The sequence below is a fragment of the Bactrocera dorsalis genome, chromosome 3 (assembly GCF_023373825.1).
Source record: "Bactrocera dorsalis isolate Fly_Bdor chromosome 3, ASM2337382v1, whole genome shotgun sequence".
Classification (NCBI taxonomy): domain Eukaryota; kingdom Metazoa; phylum Arthropoda; class Insecta; order Diptera; family Tephritidae; genus Bactrocera; species Bactrocera dorsalis.
In genome coordinates, this window is record NC_064305.1 from 1,314,433 (window position 1) to 1,337,348 (window position 22,916).

Here is a 22,916-nt window from a genome sequence, read left to right on the forward strand (position 1 = left end):
AAGACAAATGAGTAAGGAGAAAACATGCAGATAAAACCAAATATAAGTTTTTCGGTCCCAAGCGTGTAATATTAACTGGGCCATTACCTACCTTTTTGGCTCGTATATTGACATCGGCCATCTGGAACAGTCGTTGTACGACTGTGCGATGCGCAGCGTTTTTCAGCTTTGCCAATGAGACGAGCATCACACAAGTGTATCCAGCGTTATTCATTTGATTTACATTGCAAACCTTTGAATCGAGTAGTATAGATACGACGTCAAAATTGCCATGCGAGACCGCATAATGCATTGCAGTGTTGCCCTGAAAAGTAAAAAAAAAAAAATCAAGGACTCAATGAATTTCGACCTCAGCACGAATGAAATGCAGTTCACTCACATTAGCGTCCACCATATTAACACAGTACTCCAACAGCGACACCGACATTTCCTCAAAACAGTCTAAATAGTCCTCGACTTCGTGTGGATTCGCCTTCTCGGTGCTAGAGATCCGAAACCATTCCTGTTGGATCACCAATTTGGCTGATTTCAAGCTAGCCGCCGCAAGAGACTTGGCGTCGATTTTCTTCAACAGCGAATTATTGATGGTCTTCAAAGCATTCAGCATCTCGGTAGGCGGAACGAATCTGTAATCGTAGAAAGCAGTCAAATACAACGTTTATTTAAACAAATAGATCAAGTCACAACATACTTTTGTCGTGGCTCCGCCTCAACCATTGCAAGTTTTTGCAGCAACGCCTTCGATGGTGGACGTTCCTGCACTTCGGTCTTATCTGTCTGCGACTCATCCGCCGTTTTCACTGTCTTCTCAACGCTACCCACTTGCTTTCTTGGGATATGACTAGATTTCTGTGCTGTTGTCTTGCGACGTGCGCCCTTTGACATATCAACTTCTATTCCAGTTTGGTCCTTTTCTTCACTCTCCTCAACCAACACTGCCGCTGCTGTTTCCAATGTGGACTCCCTGAGCTTCTCATTGAAAGAACTCTCCAAGGAACGATATGGCGACGCGCCATCTTTAAGCGGCGCTGGTGATGCATCGCGAGACCAGCTGACACTCACACGTTTCTCCTCGCGTACAATTACTCCATCGAGACTCGGTTGTAGAGGTGTGGTCTCATCTACTTTACTATCGTCCAGCGGTTCAGCGTTCTTTTGACTGGCATCGGATGCTCGACGCGAATTTGCGGCTGAGGAAGGGGCAGTTAGAGATGTGTTGGATTTAGGGGGCGTAACCTTGACACCGATGTTAGGTGCTGCAGATTTGGGCTCGGTTATGAAACTCTGCGTTTCGCTGGTGGACTCCGGTGGCAGAAAGTGGGCAACTGATGGCGGTTTCTCGTGCAACGAACTAAGAAGAGAGGAGAAAAGTTTTTATTATATTCAGTTTTCTAAAACAATACACGTCTTGGCCTCGCTGTACACTTTACATACGTTAGCAGTAGCGCTGAGCAGCCACTTACTATCAACGGATAGCAAGTGAAGCTGCTAAGCCCAGAAAACATTTATGGGCCGCCGCGTTGCTCCCGGTATTTCGTTAACCAATTTTAATATTCTTCCACTAACTCTAATTGACAAGCACGATTACAATGAAAACCAAATAAAACTGGTGCCAAAAACGCAGCAATAAAATATTTACACACACCAAATGCAATAACTGAGGATACTGCTAAAAAAGCAAAATAATGCAAAAAGCTAGGCACGCGTGACCGCGTCCGCGTATGCCGCAGTGTGGTGCTGTTGTAGCGTGCTGCCGCAAACTGCGTGTCCCTCATGTGAATCGGGCTGAAGTCGCTGCGCTGGGAAAATTTTTGGGAGAGAAAATTACGCTGAAGGTCATTGCAGCATAAGCGAACGTAAACAGAGTACAGTGGTAGAAAATAGCAGAAATCTAAAGTTTGCTTTTCTACCTAGGAGACTATGAAGCCTTTTCGACCAATTTCTCTTTTTGTTAAGGAAACTCGCTTTAGATTAAGAAATATGTTGGAAACTTTACAAATATACGTTTGAATTTTCTATAAAAATATTGTTTTCAGCATATGTGTATCATGTTCCACAGTACAGCTCCAATTGTTTGATGCTTTGCGAGCAGCCTCCGCAAGGCGCATGCGTCAGATATCAAAATAAATATTTGCCTGCTGAAATGCCATCGCATACAAATAGCACTACTTGACTCGTAGTGGAGCAAAAGGTTAGTGGAGCAGGTCAGGGTAATGAAGTGGTAGAATATAAACAAAGCGTATACAACACGAATTCACCACAGCTTATAAGCAATAGGTGTGTGTACTTGCTAGGTGTTGAATAAGTATTTGCTTAGCGCAGTCGCACACCTATAAACCTACCACATTTCGGTACTCACCTCTGTGTTGGCTTTGTTGACTGTTTTTCCGGCGTTGTTGTTATTGTGTATGTGTTCTGCCGCTGAAAAGTGCGGCGTACTGGACTGGGGCTGGGTGGTACGTTTTTGCGCAGCGGTATGCGCGAATCCATGGATGCGCTACGTACGGGTGCTGGTGGTCGCAAGCGTGGCGATGGTGGCGATTGAGGCGACAGCACTTTTGAGAAGTCTTTGGCCAAGTTTTTAATCGCATCCTTGCAGGAATCACAGTAATTATCCGCGCAGGCAATGGAAATATGTGGCTTGACTACATCGCCGCAACCTATATCCCGTTTTCTCACCGAATCTGTGTTAGCTGCGGTATGACGTATAGGCGCGGGGGGTAATGTATTTATGCCGTAATCTACGGTGCGTGGCTTATCCGTATTGCTGGCAGTTGAGCGTGTTATTGGTTTGGGTGGCGCGGGTTTTTCTTCCTTTTTAGGTGGCTCTTCAATGACAATGGGTGGCGGTATGTACGCTTCGGTACTAGTTTGCGTTGTACAGAGCCGTATTAAATCACGTGTGTCGGTACAACGCGTGTCGCACGCCACCTCACTTTGTACGCTGGCATGACGCTGTTCGGGCATGCATTGCACACCGACGGCGTGTACGTATGTGGTTGCGGTTTGGCAGCCGGCGCTATTCACGGAGACTGGCGTGTATTGCGTGCCTGTGGTCTTAAGTATACGGCCGAGTCGATCATGTTCGCCTAATGAGAAAGTCTTGCTACGTAGAAACTCAGGTGAATCGAGTAGTTTCAATGAAACGGATTTTACTTTAATAAAACCAGGGTCTTCGGTGCTGCAGGCAATGCTACGCTTCACAATATTACATTTCTCACACAAGGGATCCAGTATATTGTCCTCTGAGCAAGCTGTGGAGCGCATTTCTGGGCGACAATTGACATAAGCATCTCGCGTTGTTGGACTCGCCATAACGCTCACTGAGCTCTTAAGCACTTTCGGCTCTGCTGCGGTTTGCGCACCCCTATCAACACTGTGCGGCGCTTGTATTTGTGTGGCGATGTGCGTCATCTTCTTCAGTTGCTGCAGTGCGCGTTCTTCCTCGTAACGCATGATTGCTACTTGAGTATGCTCTTCCATGTCCCATTGCGAGTAAAGCGCTTCAGTGATGCTGTTTAACTGCTGTGCAGGGCTCGTACCTACGCTGCGCACCATGTGCACTGGACTGCCCACGGCTACATCTCGTTTTGCATGCAGTCCGCACATAGTACCCACATCGCGCTTAAGTGTAGTCGGTGTGCGCAATTGGCGCTCCGAGCTGCTTGAGTTGGCGCGCAGTCGGGAGCCCAAACTTTCCAAAGAGACTGGGCTAATGCGTTGTGGCGTAAACTGCACGGGTGAACCGTTTTTCGCACTTGTGACCGGACTTGGTGACGATGAGGGTCGCGGCGGTTCGCGTGCGCGCAGCAACTCATCTTCTTTCCGTTGTAGTGACTGTTGCAAGCGTTGCTTCTCATCACGCAGCTGCGTCAGCTCATTCTGTAAAGGTAACAATATAAATGAAAATCAATTAAAAGCAAACAAAGGTCAACTCACTTGAAGTTCCGGTATAGATTTGACTTGCTCTTCCAAATCTTTCATTCGTTTTAAGCTCAGCGCCATCTGCTCGCGTATGCTAAACAGTGTTTGAGCGTCAGCTGCGGCGCTTGTATCGGCGCCATTCATGCAAGCGGGTAAGACAATAGGCGCTACAGCTACGGGTTCACTCGGCGGTGCTACATTATCTGACTGCGGTGGCTTTCTATCGATCTCATCTGTGTCTGTAAGTTCCGTTTCAACATTGCTTGGACTCAACAGCTGACGTGGCTGTGGTACATGCCGGCGCGGCGGTGGTGGTGGCGGCACCAGCTGTTCCACCGGCGACTTGGCATTTGCCGCTACTGTCGCCTGCACATATGACTCATACTGCTGCTCGGCAGGTGAAAGCTTCTGATGCACGGGTAACGCGGCGGCGGCCTTGGCTAGGTAGCGCGTCGTACGCGGCGACTTATTGCTAGCTACACAGGAATCTGAAAAGACATCGAGGGGTGAATTTCATTAAAAAAATTACTTCGAAAATATTTCCTGTTTGAATCTGAAATTCCTGCAAGGCTCACATTTTCGTTTATCATTCGGTTTGACTAAAATAATTTTGATGCGCAAACGTTCCATTAGCGCGCTCAGCAAACAACTGACGAACGCACCGCCGTTCAGCGCCGCTCAAAGCCCCATCAAGTAGGGGTTTTTCGTTATATATTTCTTTCTTTTTTTTTGGCAAATTGCAGTTATTTACTAGCTTGCCGTTGGTTGTTATTTGCCTTCCGACAACTGAACTGTTATTGCCTTCGTTATTGGCATTGCTTTTTGTTTGGTTTGCGTTTAGCTAAATCTCGATCTTATGCAATAACTTATAAATAAAACAAAGTCAGCAGCAGGTCGTCAGCGGCAACGTTAGCGTCGACAAAGACCTAAAGCCAGTTTGGCCTGTTCGAGTTGAAGTTTATTTCTCATTGTCATTTGGTTTTCGATTTATTTGCTGTTATCGCAAATGTCGCATTGCCGCTGAGCTCACGCTGGCGCTGTGCGGGCAGATGAGTGGTGCAGTAATGAGGTGGATGGCATTTGTCAAATGCCATTATTCACAAATTCTTATTACGATTTCGTGCATACATGTGTTCAGGCGATAATTTATTGTTTCAGGTAATTCAAATCATTGATTTGATTGAAGGTACCTCAAGACGAGTGTTCAAACATGCAGTTTGAAGTGGAAGAGATTGGTTTTGAAGAGTGGGGAGATTCACAGCCAAAGAAATGAAAGTCGGCTGAAATTAACGAAGTTCTAGATTCGCTTGAAAGCCTCTGGCCACTTGGCGTTATTATTATAGAAAGCTCTCCAAAGCTACATTTTGCAAAATTATTCGCGACAAGTTAGTCATCGTGTCAGAGTAACGTGAAAAGTATACATTCTGATGTCAACAGAAATTACATTATCTCATTATTATCTACACGTTTATCTACCCTCATAAAACTTATATGGTTTTTTAATTATACGCTCGATACCCAAAAAAAATGGAGGCACACAGACACATTCCGCTAAAAAGGGTTAAAGTTGTGACTAGGCTTCGAGTTTACTACACTCATAAAATGGATTTTATCGTTGAACTCGCCGAGGCATTCCTAGTTTGCAGCAGAATGCCAAATAGCTGCATGAAAAATAGTCTACGGCTATATAAAAGATCAATTGAAAAAAACCGGCCTGACATATAGATGGCGCTAGCAGAATTAACTCCATATGATTTTTAGGTAGCAGTAATCTTCAAAAGGCATGTGTATAAAGCTATTGGATCCTTAGTTCGTTTACTATATCATTTTGAGTAAAACAACTTCTGTTATTGTGAAAAAAATCTAGAAAAAGGAAAGGAATGATGTGTTGAAAACATTGCTTTTTGAAGGAAAAAATATAGTTGAAGCAAAAACATAGCTTGGTGACGAGTTTCCGGATACTGACCAAGATAAATCAACTATCGGAGATTGGTATGCTAAGTTTAGACGTGGTAAATAAGTACCGAAGTCGATGAACGATGTTTACGTTGAAAACGTCAAGAAAGTCCACAAAATAATTTTGAATGACCGTAAAGTGAAGATGTTCGAGATAGCAGACGCTCTAAAGTTATCGATTGAACGTGTATATCATATCATTCACGAATATTTCGATATGAGAAAGCTCTGTGCACAGTAGATGCCAGGCGAGCTCACTTTTGAGCAAAAGCAACGACCAGTTGATGATTCTGAGCAGTGTTTGGAGATCTTCAAGGGTAAGAAATCCGAAACTTTGCATTCATCATTTCACTCTGAAGTCCAATCGACAGTCAGCCGAGTGGATTATGCACGATGAACCCTCTATAAAGCGTGGAAAATCGGAATAGCCGGGTTGCAAGGTTATGGCCGCTGTTTTTAAAATGCGCACGGAATAATTTTTGATGACTACCCTGAAAAATTGGAAGACCATCAACAGTGAATATTACATAGCGTTATTTGACCGTTCGTAAGACGTAATCGATGAAAAACGGTTGCACTTGAAGAAAAAGAAAGTGCTGTTTCACCAAGACAATGTATCATGACATAAGTCAGTGAAAACGGTGACAAAACCCCATCAATTAGGCTTCGGATAGCTTTTGAATCCACTGTATTTTTCAGATATAAACCCCAGTGACTATTTCCTGTTCTCAGATCTCAAAAGAACGCTCGCTGGGAAGAAATTTTCGTTAAGTGAAGGGGTGACCGCCAATTAGGGGTAAAGGGAAAGTCAAAACGTACTACAAAAATGGTATCGAAAAGTTGGAGGGTCGCGATAATCAGTGTGTAGTGTTGAAGGGGAACTATGAATTTGAATAAAATAAACGAATTTTGTTAAAAAATATTTGAATATGCTAGGTCGGGGACCTGTTATTTATTTTCACTGCCAAGTTGGTTTCTCTCATACGAGTCGGAAAACAAACGGGTTGAAAATTATTAGACAATACAAGCATTACAAAAATACATTTCCCTGACTTTTTTAATATTTTTTTTTTGTATTTACATTAGTGTTATTCAAATTTTCGAGACTACAGCATATATTTAATATTCAACAAAAGATAAACATGAAACATATTTCAATTCACGTACAGTCGTTCCACCAGCTTTTCATGCCCTTCAATCTCGATTTCGGCTTGACAATAGTGTTTTCATTAGAACTCAGCGGAGACTTGCAGTCTTTACGTCGATTTCCTTTTCCAGCAGCGGCGAACATTTTCAAAACAAATATTTTTCACTGCACATTTCATAGCACTTAAGCTTAAGCTAACAAGTTGCTTGCAATTGAGAGTTCGTAGTTCAAATGACAAAAATAACAACTTGCAACTGACGTCAAGCGATCACTGATAATTGCCGTAATTACAGAGCAGATAATGCGCTGTTACTTTTTATGACGGAAAAAGTATTACTTTCAGAACGTACACGGTAAAAAAAATTATGTGAATTGCAATTATTGGATTTTAAAAGGAAAGGGATCGGAATGCCAAAGCGCAGAATAAGATGGCGATCACTTTGGGTATTATACAATAACCTCTTAACCATGCACCACTCTGCATAATATGGCTTATTTGAAAGCTTTGGCTTGCAGGCGTAAAGAAGGAGTAAATGAACGTAGTTTTAATATTTTTTTTTTTAATTTCAAAAATTTATTTAATTTTTTTTTAATTCCAAAAAATATAAAAATAAATTTTTAAAAGTGACTTCAATTTTTTTTTTTTAATTTCGAAAAATATAGTGACGATTTTTTTTTAATTCACTTCAAATTTATTTTTTTAATTCTGAAATATATAATATCGAATTTTAATTAAACTGAGCATTGCTACATTATTTTCGCTTTCAATTTGCTTTTTTACTTCGCGGACCGCCCACATTCACGCCTAAAAACTCGCCGTTCTCGCTTTCTATTATCTATATTGGCTGTCTGCGCGATTTAGCGGCTTTCATTTGAAAATTTAATTACCGGCTTTTACTAGCCGAGCTCACACGCACACACACCCGCAGCGGATTTTACTATAAAAACTGCTTTGCTTTACTTTTGCACAATTCTTCACATGACTCGCTTGATTTCGCAACTCCCGTGCAAATCCTCTACAATCGATTGCTTTTGTTGTTGGCCTAATTGCTTTTATCGACGCGAGATTGTTTGCATATATGCCTCAAAAAAGCAGAAAATCACTGTTAAGCAGTGCAATTACTTCAATTGCTTTGTTCGATTGCCATTAGCCTTGATTAGTTTAATTGCTATTGACTTTTAAACTTTGACACAAAACGTTTTGCTGCCCATTTTTGATAGACAAAAGCTGCTGAATTCACTTTTTTCTTACACGCTACTCGCGATACGCTTGCGATTGCTGCCGCGCGAGCGCCCACAATAGACTGGTGGGCGGCTAATTGTGCTTTCTTCGCTGCTGATTATGCGGCGTCTTTCAATAGCTCAGCATCGGCGGAAGAAGCGAAATTGCGAGCGCAGCTTGGAACTTTTCGGTAGACTACTCATTGAGGTTGCCAAGCGATCTAAGCGAAGAAATTGCAGGTTGAGCGCTAAATCGCGAATGAATTCGGCGCAACTGTAGCGCCACAAGAGTGGAGAGTTACTACAAATTATGAAGCCAGTGGCGGCCTACAAATATGTAACAAGTGTCATAAATTGTTGTAAAAAGTGATTATTGATTTTGATACGCAAGATAAAGTTGCTGATAAAACACAATGCCTGTGATGTACAAGTATGTGCTTTAGCTGGGCGTTGCTCTGCCATTATCTCTCATAAGCGAGCTGCAATGTGTGTCTGGGTACGGGAAAGCTCATAAATCATTGGACATAACCACACATTATTAACACGGCATTTTGAGCAACTATTTACCTTTTATATTTTGTGAGTATGCTTTGTATGAGAAAGTGAATGGAATGATGAGAGGTTTGGCAAATCTTAGTCTTACTCGATTATAGATTTAGCTTTTCAGACGATTTGGTCGCTTTCTGATTCATTGTTATTCATATTCTTCTGATTTTTGGTACTTAAAGCCCACATGCTGTATACTTTTCTAATTTAATATAACCGAAAGACTGCGAGTTCTCACACGCTCACTCCTCAAGTTCACTTCGCGTAGGAAACTATTTACTTTTTCATGTTTTATCTCAACCACTTTGCTTTAATTTTTTCTTGCTTTCTGTTATGCTCGGCAAATCACACCCACTTCTGTTTTATCGACACAGTACCCGTACATGTATGTATGTATCTATGTATGTAAGTATGTAGTCTAATTCCGCTGCGTGTGATCTCCGCACTTGTGCTGATGAATCACACACAAGCGTTGTGGAGATGCCCATAGAGATACGTCACAGACGCAGCTTGTTGGTTCCGCTTTGTGTGACGACGCACATTTGACGCCAAGGCAGATGCGCTGCAAATTAACTAGGTATTTTTATTTTTGTTTGTATTTTTATACTCTTGCAACATGTTGCTAAAGAGTATAATAGTTTTGTTCAACTAACGGTTGTTTATAGCACCCAAAACTACTCGAGATAGATATAGAGTTGGATATCCAGATATATACATGATCACATAGACGAGACGAGTTGAGTTCCGAGTAACTGTATGTCTGTCTGTCCGTCCGTTCGCTCGTGCAAACGATAAAAAATCAGATGTCATAATGAAATGATATACGCGTTCCTTGACAAAAAAGTAAGGACGAGTTCGTAGATGAGCGTAATCGGACCACTGGCCTTGCCCACAAAACTTCATTAACCGAAAACGTATAAAGTAACATAACTAAGCACAAATTTAAGATGTAGAACAGTGATTTGATGTAAGGGATCGAACAAAGGACACCTGTAGGCAGAAAGGTTTGAAAAATGGGCGTGGCGCCGCCCTCTAAGAGATTTAATGAACAGATATCCTAAGCCATTAAAGATACAACAACTAAATTCGCTAGTGCAAATACTTTAAGAACCGACAGTGTGGAAATGGATGAAATCGGATTATAACCCCGCTCACCCCCATATAACTCTACTGTTCAAAACTCCTAAAAACGCGGTAAATCAAAAACTTTATACCCCAGAGACATTAAATTTTACCACCGAGATGGCATGAGAGCGCTTTATAAGAGCCAGGGTAAAAATTGGACAATGACCGTAGCCCCGCCGACTTTTAGGTGAAATCACATATGTCGAGACCCGTCGGACAGATTTCAAACAAATTCGGTATATGACATTCCATTGTGCTTCCTATAATACAGTGTGAAAATGAGAAAAATCGGACAACAACCACGTCTACTTCCTGTATAACACAATTTAAAACTCGTTTTGATTCTTTACTTTCCTGTGCACAAACCGAGAAGCAATTAATATATCAGATTGAAACTTAGCAGGTACGAGTATAATACCTTTAAAGTCTTACACCTTATGAGCAAAAATTGTTTAAATCCAACAAAAACTATTCAAGCCCCAGGATATCGAATATGTGGACCCCAGAGTCTATAGTTGACTTTTTACCGAAGATATCGGTCATTTTGTGAGATATTTAATTAACATTTGGAAAGAACATTTTCCTAATAATAGTATCTCTAATTATCGAAAATGGTTTAAAATGGGTCAATACTGCTCTTAGCCCCCATATATAAAGATTTTCGAAAATTCGGGTGAATTTATACCGCATAAATCAGGTGAAAACTTGCTATAGACTCCATATAACTAAATGAAGGTACAGTGAAAGTATTACCCCGGCTTTAATCCTCTTAAGTTAAAAGGGGATGAAATGCTATTCGGTTATACTCGAACTGAGCGCTTCCTTACCTGTTATTTTTGTTTACGTTTTCATTCCGTATTTTTCAGTTCTTTAATTTCCATTAAACAATTCTTCCAATGTCTTTTTTCGGAATTTCGCGCAATGCCTATAGAATGACAAATCATCTCTGTTTTTGGCTAAAAATGGTCTAAATGGTATACTATTCTATGTATATATTTAAACTTCTATTGCATTTGAATGCTCACGTGACTACATTCAACTAACGAAATGAGTCAGCGACAAAGTCACGCGGAAAATAAACAAAAAAAATTTCGCAAAATAACGAAATGTAATTTAAATACAATGCGCGCTCGAAGTCTATCATGTCCAACCTCAGGCGACCTACATTTAGCAGAGTATTTGCATTCATTTACAAAAAGCGAAAATTTGCATAAGACAAACTCAGACAGATTTGCACGCACATAAGTGTACTTTCAAACTCAAAGAATAAATTCTGCAACAAGTCGGTATTTTATGGCTTAGGGCAAATAATTCAATGTAGACACGACCCCCGGGTGGTGACAAGCGCGGGGCATGCCTCTAAAATGATCGAGGTGTGTCTGTCACCACTGATTTTTCAGGCTATTTAACGATAAACGGCATTTAAATGCATTCAGATACTTGCCAGAAGCTAAGTAGAAGAATTTGTCACAAAAATTTCGAGCGCATTGCCGAAATACCGACATAAAGTTCGCGAATGACCCGCGTTCTATGCTAAACCAAACAACTCATACTCACCAAAAGATTGTTCAACGGGCCGCTCCCAGGCGGAGCACATGCGCTTGCCATTACAGTTGTAGCCATTCCGCGTGAAATTATCGCGCAGCCAACTCGCACTGCCCAATTTCGTCGGCGGCAAATCCGTCTTCATCGCATATGTCGGCTGATGATTGTTGTTGCGATCGCTGGCCACGCCATAACCGTATAATTGACCATTCAACGCGCCACCACCCCCACCACTTAAAGTGCCATCCCGCTCATTACAGCTAACCGCCTTCTTGCGCCGCAACGACGTGCGCTCCAGCGTACGCTCAAAGTCGCTGCACACCTCGTCGAGCGCTTCACGCAGGAAGGCGCGCGTTTCGGGCGCATCACGACGTGATTGATGCTCCTTGTGACGCTGACGTAGTATGCTGTAGGGCGCGTCACTCTCGGCGCCGCGCACGGATGAGCATGTTGACGACGCTGTGCCGTAGGGCGATTCAGCGCGGGGCGCACTGCTGCTGCTGTCGTAGTTGTAGCGCGGCACTGAGGAAGAGCGCGGACGCGGTGTAGATGTGCAGAACGTGGGGTGTGAAGCGGACGTGGGCGCAGGTGGTATGGGTGGCGGCAGCAGGCGTGGTGAATCGGGTGAGTCACTTTCGTATGGCACCTGTAAAAGAAATTATTGTGGTAAGTGTGTGAAGTTACTCTTTAGATCTACATACAAATATTTTATGACATCACTTGAGTATGTTTAAGGGTTAGTATGTGCGTGTGCGTTTCAGTTATTTGCAATCAACTTTTCAGTGTATAGCTTCTTTACAATTTCACTTTCGATTTCGTCGAATTGCGAATAATTTGCGCAACGCTCTTTGATGTCGCTCACGTGCTGGGCACTCGCGAAGCTCAACGTCATTATTATTCCCCTTCTAAAAATATGACATTTACGATTCGCCGTGATTTTCGCGCTTCTGTGTGAATTTGTAAATATAATCGCGTTGCTGCGTGGATTTTATTTTGTTTGGAACATCAAAGTCTGCATTTATGACTCAAAGACAAGTGAAATAGTCATTCGCTGCTTGAGAATCCCAACGAGGCCCCCTCTCAAACATGCAGCTGTAGTTATGGTATATTTATGGTTTTAAGTGGCACTTGCGTTGCAATTATCTTTGCCATAATGGCATAATGTTTACAGAAATGATCTGGAAGAGACTCAATTAAGGACAGGAAGCCATTCTCGAAAAATAATGTTTTCATTCATTCGACAGGGAAACTAATTGCATTTTAGATCTTTTTTTTTAAGCAAGCGGATAATTTCAACAGATTTTTTAGAAATCTTTCTTTCTTTTTCTCTCTGCCTCACTCGCTAGCATTAAGCCTTTTAAGCATGATTACTGTCAGTACGCAAAAACGAGAGATGATCGACCAACAGAGTTACTCCTATATCAATGTTGTCGTTAACATTTTCTTTCGTTTCGCTCTGTTACTTACAATTCTCGGCATGTTTATAAATTATTAATTACTATACTATTCACTGTTAAATCAAATAAAATGCTTATGAAAAAAACAGATAATTTGTGAAATAATAAAGATCTTTATATTACTTGCATTCTAGAAACAAATTTCTATATACATATTTCCATCTGCTCAATTATTCGTTTGATCAAGTCCGTACCATCTCTAAGCCAAAAACTTAGAAATGCAAAACATACTCTGCCAGATATCACACTGAGCCAGCAACTCAATCTGCCAATATCCATAACATCGCCATTAAAGCTGGCTTATTTATTGAAAAATCGCAGCATTGCCCTCTAACCCGGCATTGAAATAAATTTTCAAAGTCAGCCTTTAACCCAACATAAACTATTAATCATAGCAGGCAGTCCGGCGTCTACATATCCACAGCACATTCTTCCACCTTTGCATGCAGCCAAATAAATACAAAAAAACCAACAAATCCATTAGATTGTACGGCAAGCCGGGACTGCCGTTTGCGCCAACAAGCGCGCAAAACTCAATTAAATGCCTCGACTTGGCAATTTGACTTTGGAAACGCCGCTATTCAATACGTTTGCGCGCCGCAGCGCTTATCGTTTATGGCATGCAACACTAAAAACAACGACACACACACACGTCTTTTGCGGCACACTGCGCGCACTCACTCACCTCTGGCACGGCCTGCACCCGTGCGGCGGCATCCCATTGCTCGAACATTGCGTCCAGACCCAGCATGAATTCCATTGATTTGCGCGAGCGCCGCCGACTGCGCCGCTGCAACTCCTCCTCCGATGGCTTGGCATTGGCCAGCGATTCACAGTAGCGCACAAAATCCAAATCGATGTGGTAACCATACGGACAGCAATTGCAGTTGCGCACATTCGCCGCGGCCGCGGCAGACGCCACAGCCGGATTGCCGGCATACAATTGTGGCAGACGACCTACAGCAAAGAGAGATAAGCAAAAGAAGTTATCGTTTAGAAAAAAACCAGCAATAAGTGTTCAAATGGAAAATATGGAAAACCAGCAATAAGTGTTCAAATGGAAAATGTGCTCATAAAAATAAATACTACGTAAATTGTTTATGGGTAGTCGTGGTGGATATAGTAAATTATAATAACAAAAAGTGCTGCCAAGCGAGCGGAAACACTTTGCTAATAAATGTAAGAAAGGCGCTGCAGCAAAAGGCGGCACAAATGCCGACTGGGCGGGCAAAACTGCAGACTTTACATATTTTATGACTCTCTGTGAGCTTAAAAAATATAGACTCGAGGCAAGCAAAGCGGCGTTGGTGCATACATTCAAAGGCATGCCTGGAAAACCAACTCCCACAAAGCACGTTCACAATAGGTAAATATTTTGATGAAGGGAAGTTTTGTGGTGGCATGCATGAGTGGATGTAGGGGCGCTTGGCTGTATAAATAGCTGTTTGATGCGGCATCTTGAATGAACAGAGTAAGCGTGCGCGCGCTTAAGTGGCAATTTCAACAACCACACACGGTGTAGATTTCTCGAGACATTCATGGTAGCACTAAAAAGCAATTCCGGCGGGGGAATAATAATAAAAATAATTAAAAAATTGGATGAAACGAAAAAATGTGTCTCCTCATTCCCATAAAACAACTCGAATTTGTAATAACGCTTTAATTTCCCTACTGACTGGTCTTTAGGGAGATATACGGGTGTACTTTTATTACGCTTATTTATATAAGGATCTCAGGAAAGCAAATGAAAGACGAGGTAACCTATCGATCGGTAAGCCTCATTCTTATACTTTGATTTGCTATATGAGTAATATCTAAACCGTGATACTGGTTCTCTCACACTGCGCTCTCTGGTTTTTAAAATACACAGAAGAGTTAGAGATTACTTATTTACAATTTACAGATACTGTAGATAAAGAAATTGGAAGTATGACTGTAATATACGAATGCAATCAGGCTTGGAACTAGGGTTTGCTATAAATTACCGATATGAAAAGAGAGACAACCAACTTTAGCACAGCCCACATACTCACTAGAGCGGGTTGACTTATAGGGAGCCAAGAAAAAAAATCGCGAAATGATCTACGGATTATTCTGAACAACTTTGACTAAAAGACTATTGGTCTAAAACCGATTTCAAGCCAGCGTTTATTTGGCCGTCTAATAAGAAAAAAATGTAAATACTCCTAAAGAAAGTATGGATGTGAACTAAAATTAAAAAGCTCTAAAAAAAAGTAACAATATAGCGAAATAACATAAGAATGCGAGAATATCACAAAGCAAATCGCTGCCACCGCCAACCGACCACACTTGAAGCACGGCGAACGACTGCGCACAAAGTAGCGGCGATCGTCAGACGAAGATGTGTGCAAAAATGCAAGATCAACAGACAATAAAAGCATAAAGCGGAGATACAATAAAGAGTTATTATTAAAACTCGCCATTTTCTCATTTGTATATGTCATTTTCAAGGTCAAGTTTGAAATTCGAGACACGTCTCTCGCTCTGCGCTCTGCTCAAGTTCAGCAACATCAGCGACTATAATGAAATGTAAGCGTTTCTTGGAATACTTTGAAGGTGATTTGGTGCAAGTAACGTCAGAGTAACATTCAAGCGCAGATCGCAACAAAGCAAGCAACAAGCCAGCAAACAAATAAAGAAATCGTTGTCGATTCGCGCAATCAGGCATAACTAAGCAACAAGCCACAAGAATTGGCCACTTATTCATGGTCGTAAATCTTGCGCTTGGCTTGAAGGCACAAAGCGCTGGAGGAAATTGAAATAAAAAATGCACAACCAATGCACAGTAGGGCAGCTGAGATGCTTTGTTGTGCCACACCTGCCATTAGTGGTTTGGCCGTTACTGCTGGCGCTGACGTCACAGTGAGTCTATTATGAAGCAATAAAATTTTATAAAAATATTTTTGCTGTAAATCAAACTATTTGTATTAGAGTAGAACCATTTTCTTACGAAAGCTCAAACAATATTCAGCAAGGACAATCAGAAATCATTTACATATTTGAAACATAGACTATTTACTAGATCTTACTTGCCAGCTCTCTGAGCCTCTTCAATTGCTTGAGCTCCAAAGCGCTTCTCGTCTTGCCATTCACTGTAGCACGTTTGCTAAAATGCCACAAGCCAACCCACAACAGGAGCAACGCGCTCAAAAACATTACGAACACTTAGATTTCGCACAGAATACGATTTTGTAACCCGCTTGGCACACGACAAAAGATTTAGCAAACACTATTTTCAGGCTCTGCGATAAAATTTGTGAACTTAAAAGACATTCGAACACACATTGACTCGCTTAAATTTTCATTTCTTCGTATTCGAACAGCGCATTTCTAAGAATTGTAGTTTTCACTCTTTAATTGCCTCACAATGCGAACCTTACTGCCACTCCACCGACATAGTACTCGCGTCGTATACCTATCCAACCGCACGTTTCAGTCAAAATATTCAATTTTATCAGTGTTTCCCTACCTAGCTGTCGTCCCTCTACCGACTCCCAACTGTTTTGTGTGCCTTTTAAATAAATGCATGCCTTCATATCGCGTAATCTCTGTTTATAGAATGAGTTAATAGTCCAAAAGTGAAGGCTCCCCTTGCAAGCGGCAGGCGGCGTAAAGCACAAAGCGGATCGCGCAAAAGTCTGATAAGCAAAGTTTGTTTTTATCTAAATGGGCATAGTTCTTATCAGTTTTTAACTGAGAACTATTTTACTTGTAGTAAGTGGCGATAAGGTAAGAGAGTGAATGCTGAGTATTACACTTACAGTTGTGGTTATAATAATAGAAATCGGTACATGAAATGCTTAGAGATGGGTTTAATTTTTTTGGAAATTAGTAAAGATGATAGTTAGAGAGTTAGAAATCAGAAAATTGGTAAGGGTGCTAGTTAGATCAGTTGCTTCAAACTTTGAATTTTTCACTAAATAATTTCGTTTGTTTTTAGTGCAATTTTTAAACATGATTTTCCATCCACAAAATTTTGAAAAAAAAACTATATATATTTTCGAATTGAGAAAAGTAAATAATGTTAAATTAACGGTATTAATGCATACAAATGATTCAACGCCTCCACAAACAGTGAGAAAGTGAACGACAACCGCAGCACGAACAGCCGCCACACGTCAGTCTCCACCGGCAGCGTGCAAAGTGCAAAACCGAAAGCGTGTTGTTGCAGCCAACAGAAAGAAGTGAAAAGAAAAACAACAAAAAACACTCGTGTGTTTAAATTGGAAAACAAAATTGCAAGTGAAGGTGGCAACGTGCTTTGCATTTTTAATCCGCGAATTTCAACTTCATTAAAGCACAGAAAGCGATGCCTGTCCGTCCGAAAGTGGCTGTCAAAACGTTAGTAGCTGCTGCCGAGGCCCATTACCATTAAATATTTTGTAGCTTTACGGCCGATGCGCAGCAGCAACTGCAACGAACTTCATTCATCGCACACGACAGACCTTCCCGGCCCAGCATTGCCGCCTGATGTTGTTGTCAAAGGCTACCGTAAAAACGTGCTTTGTAATCGTCAGCGGTTATTATGCCTTTTTTGTATTGTCCGGCATTGGTGTTGTTGGCATACATTGGTCAAACCGAAAACCGCCTACCAACAACGGAAACAACGCAAGCAGCGTGTCACCAGCCATTGGATGCGCGTTTTAGGCGGAATTTCGGCTGCTGCATTTCTTGTTGTTGTCAGTGCTACTGTTATTTATGTCATTTTCAATGCATGCAGCAGCTTTCCTCATTGTCACGTTCGCGCAGCAGCAGCATTGATAGCTTTTAAGTGACTTCCTCTTCTTTTTGACGCGCCCTAAGACTAAATGCTCGCCAGCCGTCACGCATGCGCCCACTTGGCATTTTTTATAGCAATTATTGCCGTTTATTGTTACTGTTTCATTCAGCTTATTGCACTTTAACACATATGTATGTACATGTGTATGTGTGTTGCACGCTTGGTAGCGCGGGCTTCTCGTTTTCTCGCGTCTTTCGCTGCGCTTTGTTGCCTTACTTGATTTTCTGTTCCACGCCACCTCCACAAATAATTTAGTCATTAAATTTGACACACATAAATACACGTGCGCACTCAAACACACACACATGCGCAGCGCAAATTGTTGATTGCAACATGCGGCATACGTGTGGCGATATTGACTTGGTTTCTGCGGCTTTTAGCCACATGGAATTATGATCGATGGACAAGCGAACGTGGCGCGCTTGCGACGTGGACAGCGGCTTTGCTAGGTGTTGTTTTTAATTCGTATTGATTTCGGCGTTTGTTTACATTCGTGCTTACGGTGTGGTATGCGTGCAGCTACGTGAGGAGGTCGCTTGTCGGCTCATTGCACGTTGCAAGTTGCATGCTGTTGCGTGCAAGTTTGCTTTTATTTGCTTTTCTGTTATTTTTTTGTTATTTATTTTTTATTTGTTTGTTATTTTTTTTTTCTGGTTTAATGTAACGCGCTCGTATTTTGTTCGTTTTTATTTGGACTCAGCTTTATTTCTGCTGTTATTATTGTCTTTTTGTTCTCAATATCAACGGACTTTTGGTTATAAAGTATAAATTAAGTTGTAGCATTCGTACCCAAGGGGTTAGCTGCACAGCCTTTGCACCATATGCTTGTATATGGCTAATTGTGTTTTGAAGTAAGACTTTTAAGCGTTTTGTATTCCGCAAGAATTATTATTTTTTCACTTGTTAATACCCAAAACGATTAATATTGAGCTAGATGTGGTTAGGTACTTCCAATAATTTTATATAAATAAGAACTTTTGAATGAGCCATTAATATTGGGTAGTCGAAAAAGTCTTTTCGTATTTCTAATCAAACATCAACTTATTTTTTGATATTATATGGATATACGAATGCAACAGCATTTATTGACAAAATTCGAAAAAACTTTTCGACTACCCAATATTTTGATCAGAAATTATGCAACAGTTGAATGCAACTTTAGACTTATATGCCATTGACCACCCTGTAAGACCTTAGAGGAGATTTTAGAACCCGATTATCCAAAAAGTATAAGCAAAATTATTCAAAACGCAAGTAAAGCTAAAAAACTTCAACCAGTAAATTTTTTTTAATTTTTTTTTTTTTTCAAAAACAAATCCATTTAACTTACAATTAGAATCATGGTCTATAACACCCACATGGCACCAAATCTCTATGACGCCATAAAAAAATTGAAACAGTTACAAAATATGGCATCACTACTGGCGGCATATGGCAAGTAATTGGCATTAAATGCAAGAAATTTATGATATTCAAGCTTCAAATCCGCGAGCTCGACATAAATGGCAGCAAAACGTTTGGCAAATTGCTCAGGCGCAGCGCCAAAATAGGTTTGGAAAGCTTAAACCAAATACATGTTAATATTTATTTATGCCATGTTAACAAAGACTACATACAAATTTGCTTGCAGCTGCAACAAACAATGAGCAACGCAATCAAAAAATGAAAAAACTTTGAAAAAAGTTATATTTTCTTGCTCAAAACAATGGTTAGAAAAAATAAGAACAAAAAATAAGAATTTTTTCTAACATTTTCGGTTTTTTCTAGCAGCTACAACAGTGTTGCAACAGCACAGCAACCCACGCAGCACGAATACAGCGGTTACCAACGCATATGTGCTGCCAAAAATGGCAAAGCAATGACTGCAAAACTGGCGAGAGACCTTAACAAATAAATGCCAAAAAGAGTTTTTCAAAAAATCGACACAAAACAAGAAAAAAACGTTAACTTCAGTTGCATCAAAGCTATAATACCCTTCACAAGTGCAATATATTCCTAACGGGAACTTGATTTTGATGGTTCAGTTAGCTTTGGACAACAATATACATATAACCAATTTCGTGAAGATATCTCGCCAAACGAAACAGCTTTCAAAGCAAACTCATAAATTCGAACTTCAGTTTATATGGCAGCTATATGCTATAGTCATACGATCAGAACAATTTCTTATTAGACTGCACCACTGTCTTAGGCAATAATTCTTACCAAATTTCTTGAATATTTCTCGTGAAATGAAAGACTTTTCCATACAAGCACTTGATTCCGATCGCTAAGTTTGTATGACAGCTATACGCTCTAGTGGTCCGGCATCGGCAGTTCCGACAAATAAGCAGCTTCGGGAGCAAGAAAAGATCATGTGTAAAATTTCAGATCGATATCTCAAAAAACGAAGTAAGTTTCCATATACTTAATATACCCTGTTCAGGGTATAAAACGCGCAAATAAATCTGAAACATATTGCGCTCACATGGAAAAATTTATCAACGAATAAAAGCCATATAACCAAAAATTGATGACGTAAAATTTATGGCCGCAATTTCCGTTGCAGCAGCCGCGCTGCAGTTGGCAAGCGCACAAGTGAAAAACTCGTGGAAAAAATCTCGCGCTCGCGCACAGCCGAGTTGCCATTTTTATGCTCGTGAAATGTGTAAATTGAGACGTTTAATAGCCGCTAGCAACAACAAAGTTGTGCAGTTACGCAATAAAAATCATTATTTTTTCCATTTTTTTGATTTTGTGTGGAAAAATCTTACAAACCAAGCCGGTGATGAGTTACAGCGTTGCCACTTTGGGTATGCAATAAATAAATCATTTTGAATTCGTAATTACTTTAGCGCCCACACAAACTAAAAAAGGTTAATAGCATTATTTAATTAACTGTTGTTGTAAGTAGCAACGGCAACAAGCAAAAATAGCAAAACTCGACGCTGGCGACATGCGACCGGATGTAAGTGGGGAATGGCGGGAAAATGGCAGTTTCTGAATGAAAATGTTGCGCAGCTTGCTGAGCTTTGAGATATATGATATTGCATTCATGATTTTTTAAGTAATTATTATGAAAATATAAACAAATATTAAATATTAAAAATATGGAAAATTCTGTTATAGTTCAGCACTTGTCAGAAACTGGAGGTGCCATTCAAGATTAACAAATTTTGCTTAAAATCTCGCAGCCAGTTTTTTCTAGACATAACTGTTGTGCCATTTAAAACCAGCTTATCATTTGAATCACCCAAATTGTATCCAACACCAAATCGAATGCAATTCACTGCAAGTCCACCTACACTCGTCTACAAAACGCATTCGAACATATCACAGCCAAAAATAGCTAATGTGAAAACGACTAGTAGGTGTATTAGCCAAAAAACACTGATTCAATTAAAAAAAAATAGAAAAAATAAATATAAATATTGTTGACTAACTATTTTTTCGAATTTCCAAAAAACCAGTTACTCTTAGAGCTTTGTCAACGCTACGATAAAGAAGGGGTTTATTTAGTCACAGGTAGCGTAAACATGCAATAAAAATAACAATATTTTTGTTGTATTAACTCATGGTGACTTCATTCATAAATCTGAACACAGAAACGGCAGTTAAAATCAATTTCTCATTCATACCTCCATAGCGTCCAAATTTTGACGCCAACGCATTTTTTCTTACAAAATCAAGCTTTAGTTACATTGTACGCTACTGCTTAGCTATCTTTTGTCTGGCCTTGATTGATAAAATATCGATTCATATTAATAATATACGCCAAAATGTGTGAAAAGGTGTGTGCCTATTGTTGTTGGCCACTTAAGCTTCAAAGTATCAATTACTTGAAAATAAGACTTCAAGGGCAATTAGAGCAAAGGCAGGTGCTTTATTTTCATAAGATTCCATTTTATTGTTAAATTATTTTTTTTTTTTCATAAACTTCCATTTTGTATGTGTATTTCCAAACTCAAAAAAGCTTTTCTTACTCGCTTTTGGAGGAAATTCGGCGCAGAAATTACTCAGCAGTTGAAAAGCATGCGCTTTATATATGTAGATCCCCAGGCATCTAACACAATTTTTTTATAACCAACATGAGCTCATCGAAACTGCACATCAAAGCAATTAAAGAATAATCATTGAAATAGCTCACTCGCTGCTATTTCTGAGTATAATGCAATCAAGATAGCTTCAAGATCAAACATTGTTTGGTTTTCATTCGTTATGAGTATTTTTTGTTATTTACTTTTCCAGTGTAATGATTACTTTGTAAACGCTTTCGAGTGAATGAGTTTTAATGAAAACAATTATATTCATCATAGTAATGAAGAGAAATAAATAAATTATGAGATAATTCTTCAGTTATAAAGGTGTACAAAAGAGCTTCTTTATAAATGATTAAAGTCGTTCTATACCCTGAATAGAGTATATTGTTTCTAACAACACACTGAAGGAACTGTCAGAGACCCTCTAAAGTATGGTATGGAAAGACTGTTAAATTTACGGCAAAAAATATAATAATAAAGTGAATCTGTAGTGATTAATGGGTAACCTGAATAGGTGAGTCGATTTAGCTATATCCGTCTATCCGTCTGTCAGCATATATGCGAACAAGTCCCTCAGTTTTTGAGATATCGATCTTCAAATTTTCATACGTCCTTTTTTGATCAAGATGCTACTCATTTGAATGACCGACATCGAAGCTCTATAGCATATAGCTCTCATACAAACTGAACAATCGAAATCAGATGCTTGTATGGAAAACTTCTGTATTTGACTAGATATTTTCATTGGCATAGATTATAAAATATTTTATTAAAATTTTTTTATTGTTACAAACCTACACTTTTTAAAAAGAAATTCTGAAATATTTTAAACTCGGTCATCTTTCATCCAAGTATTTAAGAATGGTATCTCAAAGACCTGTGTAAAATTTCATGAAGATCGGTTAAGTACGAGTAGTTCTCGTCAACCTACTTCAACCACATAGTTTCGAGAAAAACTATGTAGCTTAAAGACGGCACGCTTAGCCTAGCTAGCCTCGAGCGCTCAAGTTCTCAAAACTGTATCTCTGAAAGTATTGCTCGGATTAACTTGAAAATTTGGGACAACATTCTAAAGGTACCCATGTAAAACCCTTAAAAATTAAAAAAATATCAATCCAGTATTATTTTTACTTACGTAAATATCTTGAATAATATTTACCATATATTAGGGCGGA

General features: G+C 40.1%; 1 protein-coding gene across 3 annotated transcripts in view; it reads right to left on the reverse strand.

Annotated features, from left to right (window-relative positions):
• LOC105230196 (KN motif and ankyrin repeat domain-containing protein 1) overlaps window positions 1–22,916 on the reverse strand; it is a 29,419-nt gene that overhangs the window by 2,216 nt on the left and 4,287 nt on the right. The window contains exons 3-9 of one of the 3 annotated variants that reach the window (XM_011210831.4): window positions 13,607–13,878; window positions 11,477–12,110; window positions 3,940–4,412; window positions 2,360–3,882; window positions 692–1,351; window positions 380–626; window positions 92–304 (exon numbers count right to left, since the gene is read on the reverse strand). In XM_011210831.4, coding sequence (XP_011209133.2) covers window positions 92–304; window positions 380–626; window positions 692–1,351; window positions 2,360–3,882; window positions 3,940–4,412; window positions 11,477–12,110; window positions 13,607–13,878 — 4,022 coding nt within the window. Of the gene's footprint in view, window positions 1–91; window positions 305–379; window positions 627–691; window positions 1,352–1,434; window positions 1,773–2,359; window positions 3,883–3,939; window positions 4,413–7,047; window positions 7,495–11,476; window positions 12,111–13,606; window positions 13,879–22,916 lie in introns of those variants that run through there. The other 2 variants (XM_049451489.1, XM_049451490.1) reach the window with 2 other exon arrangements.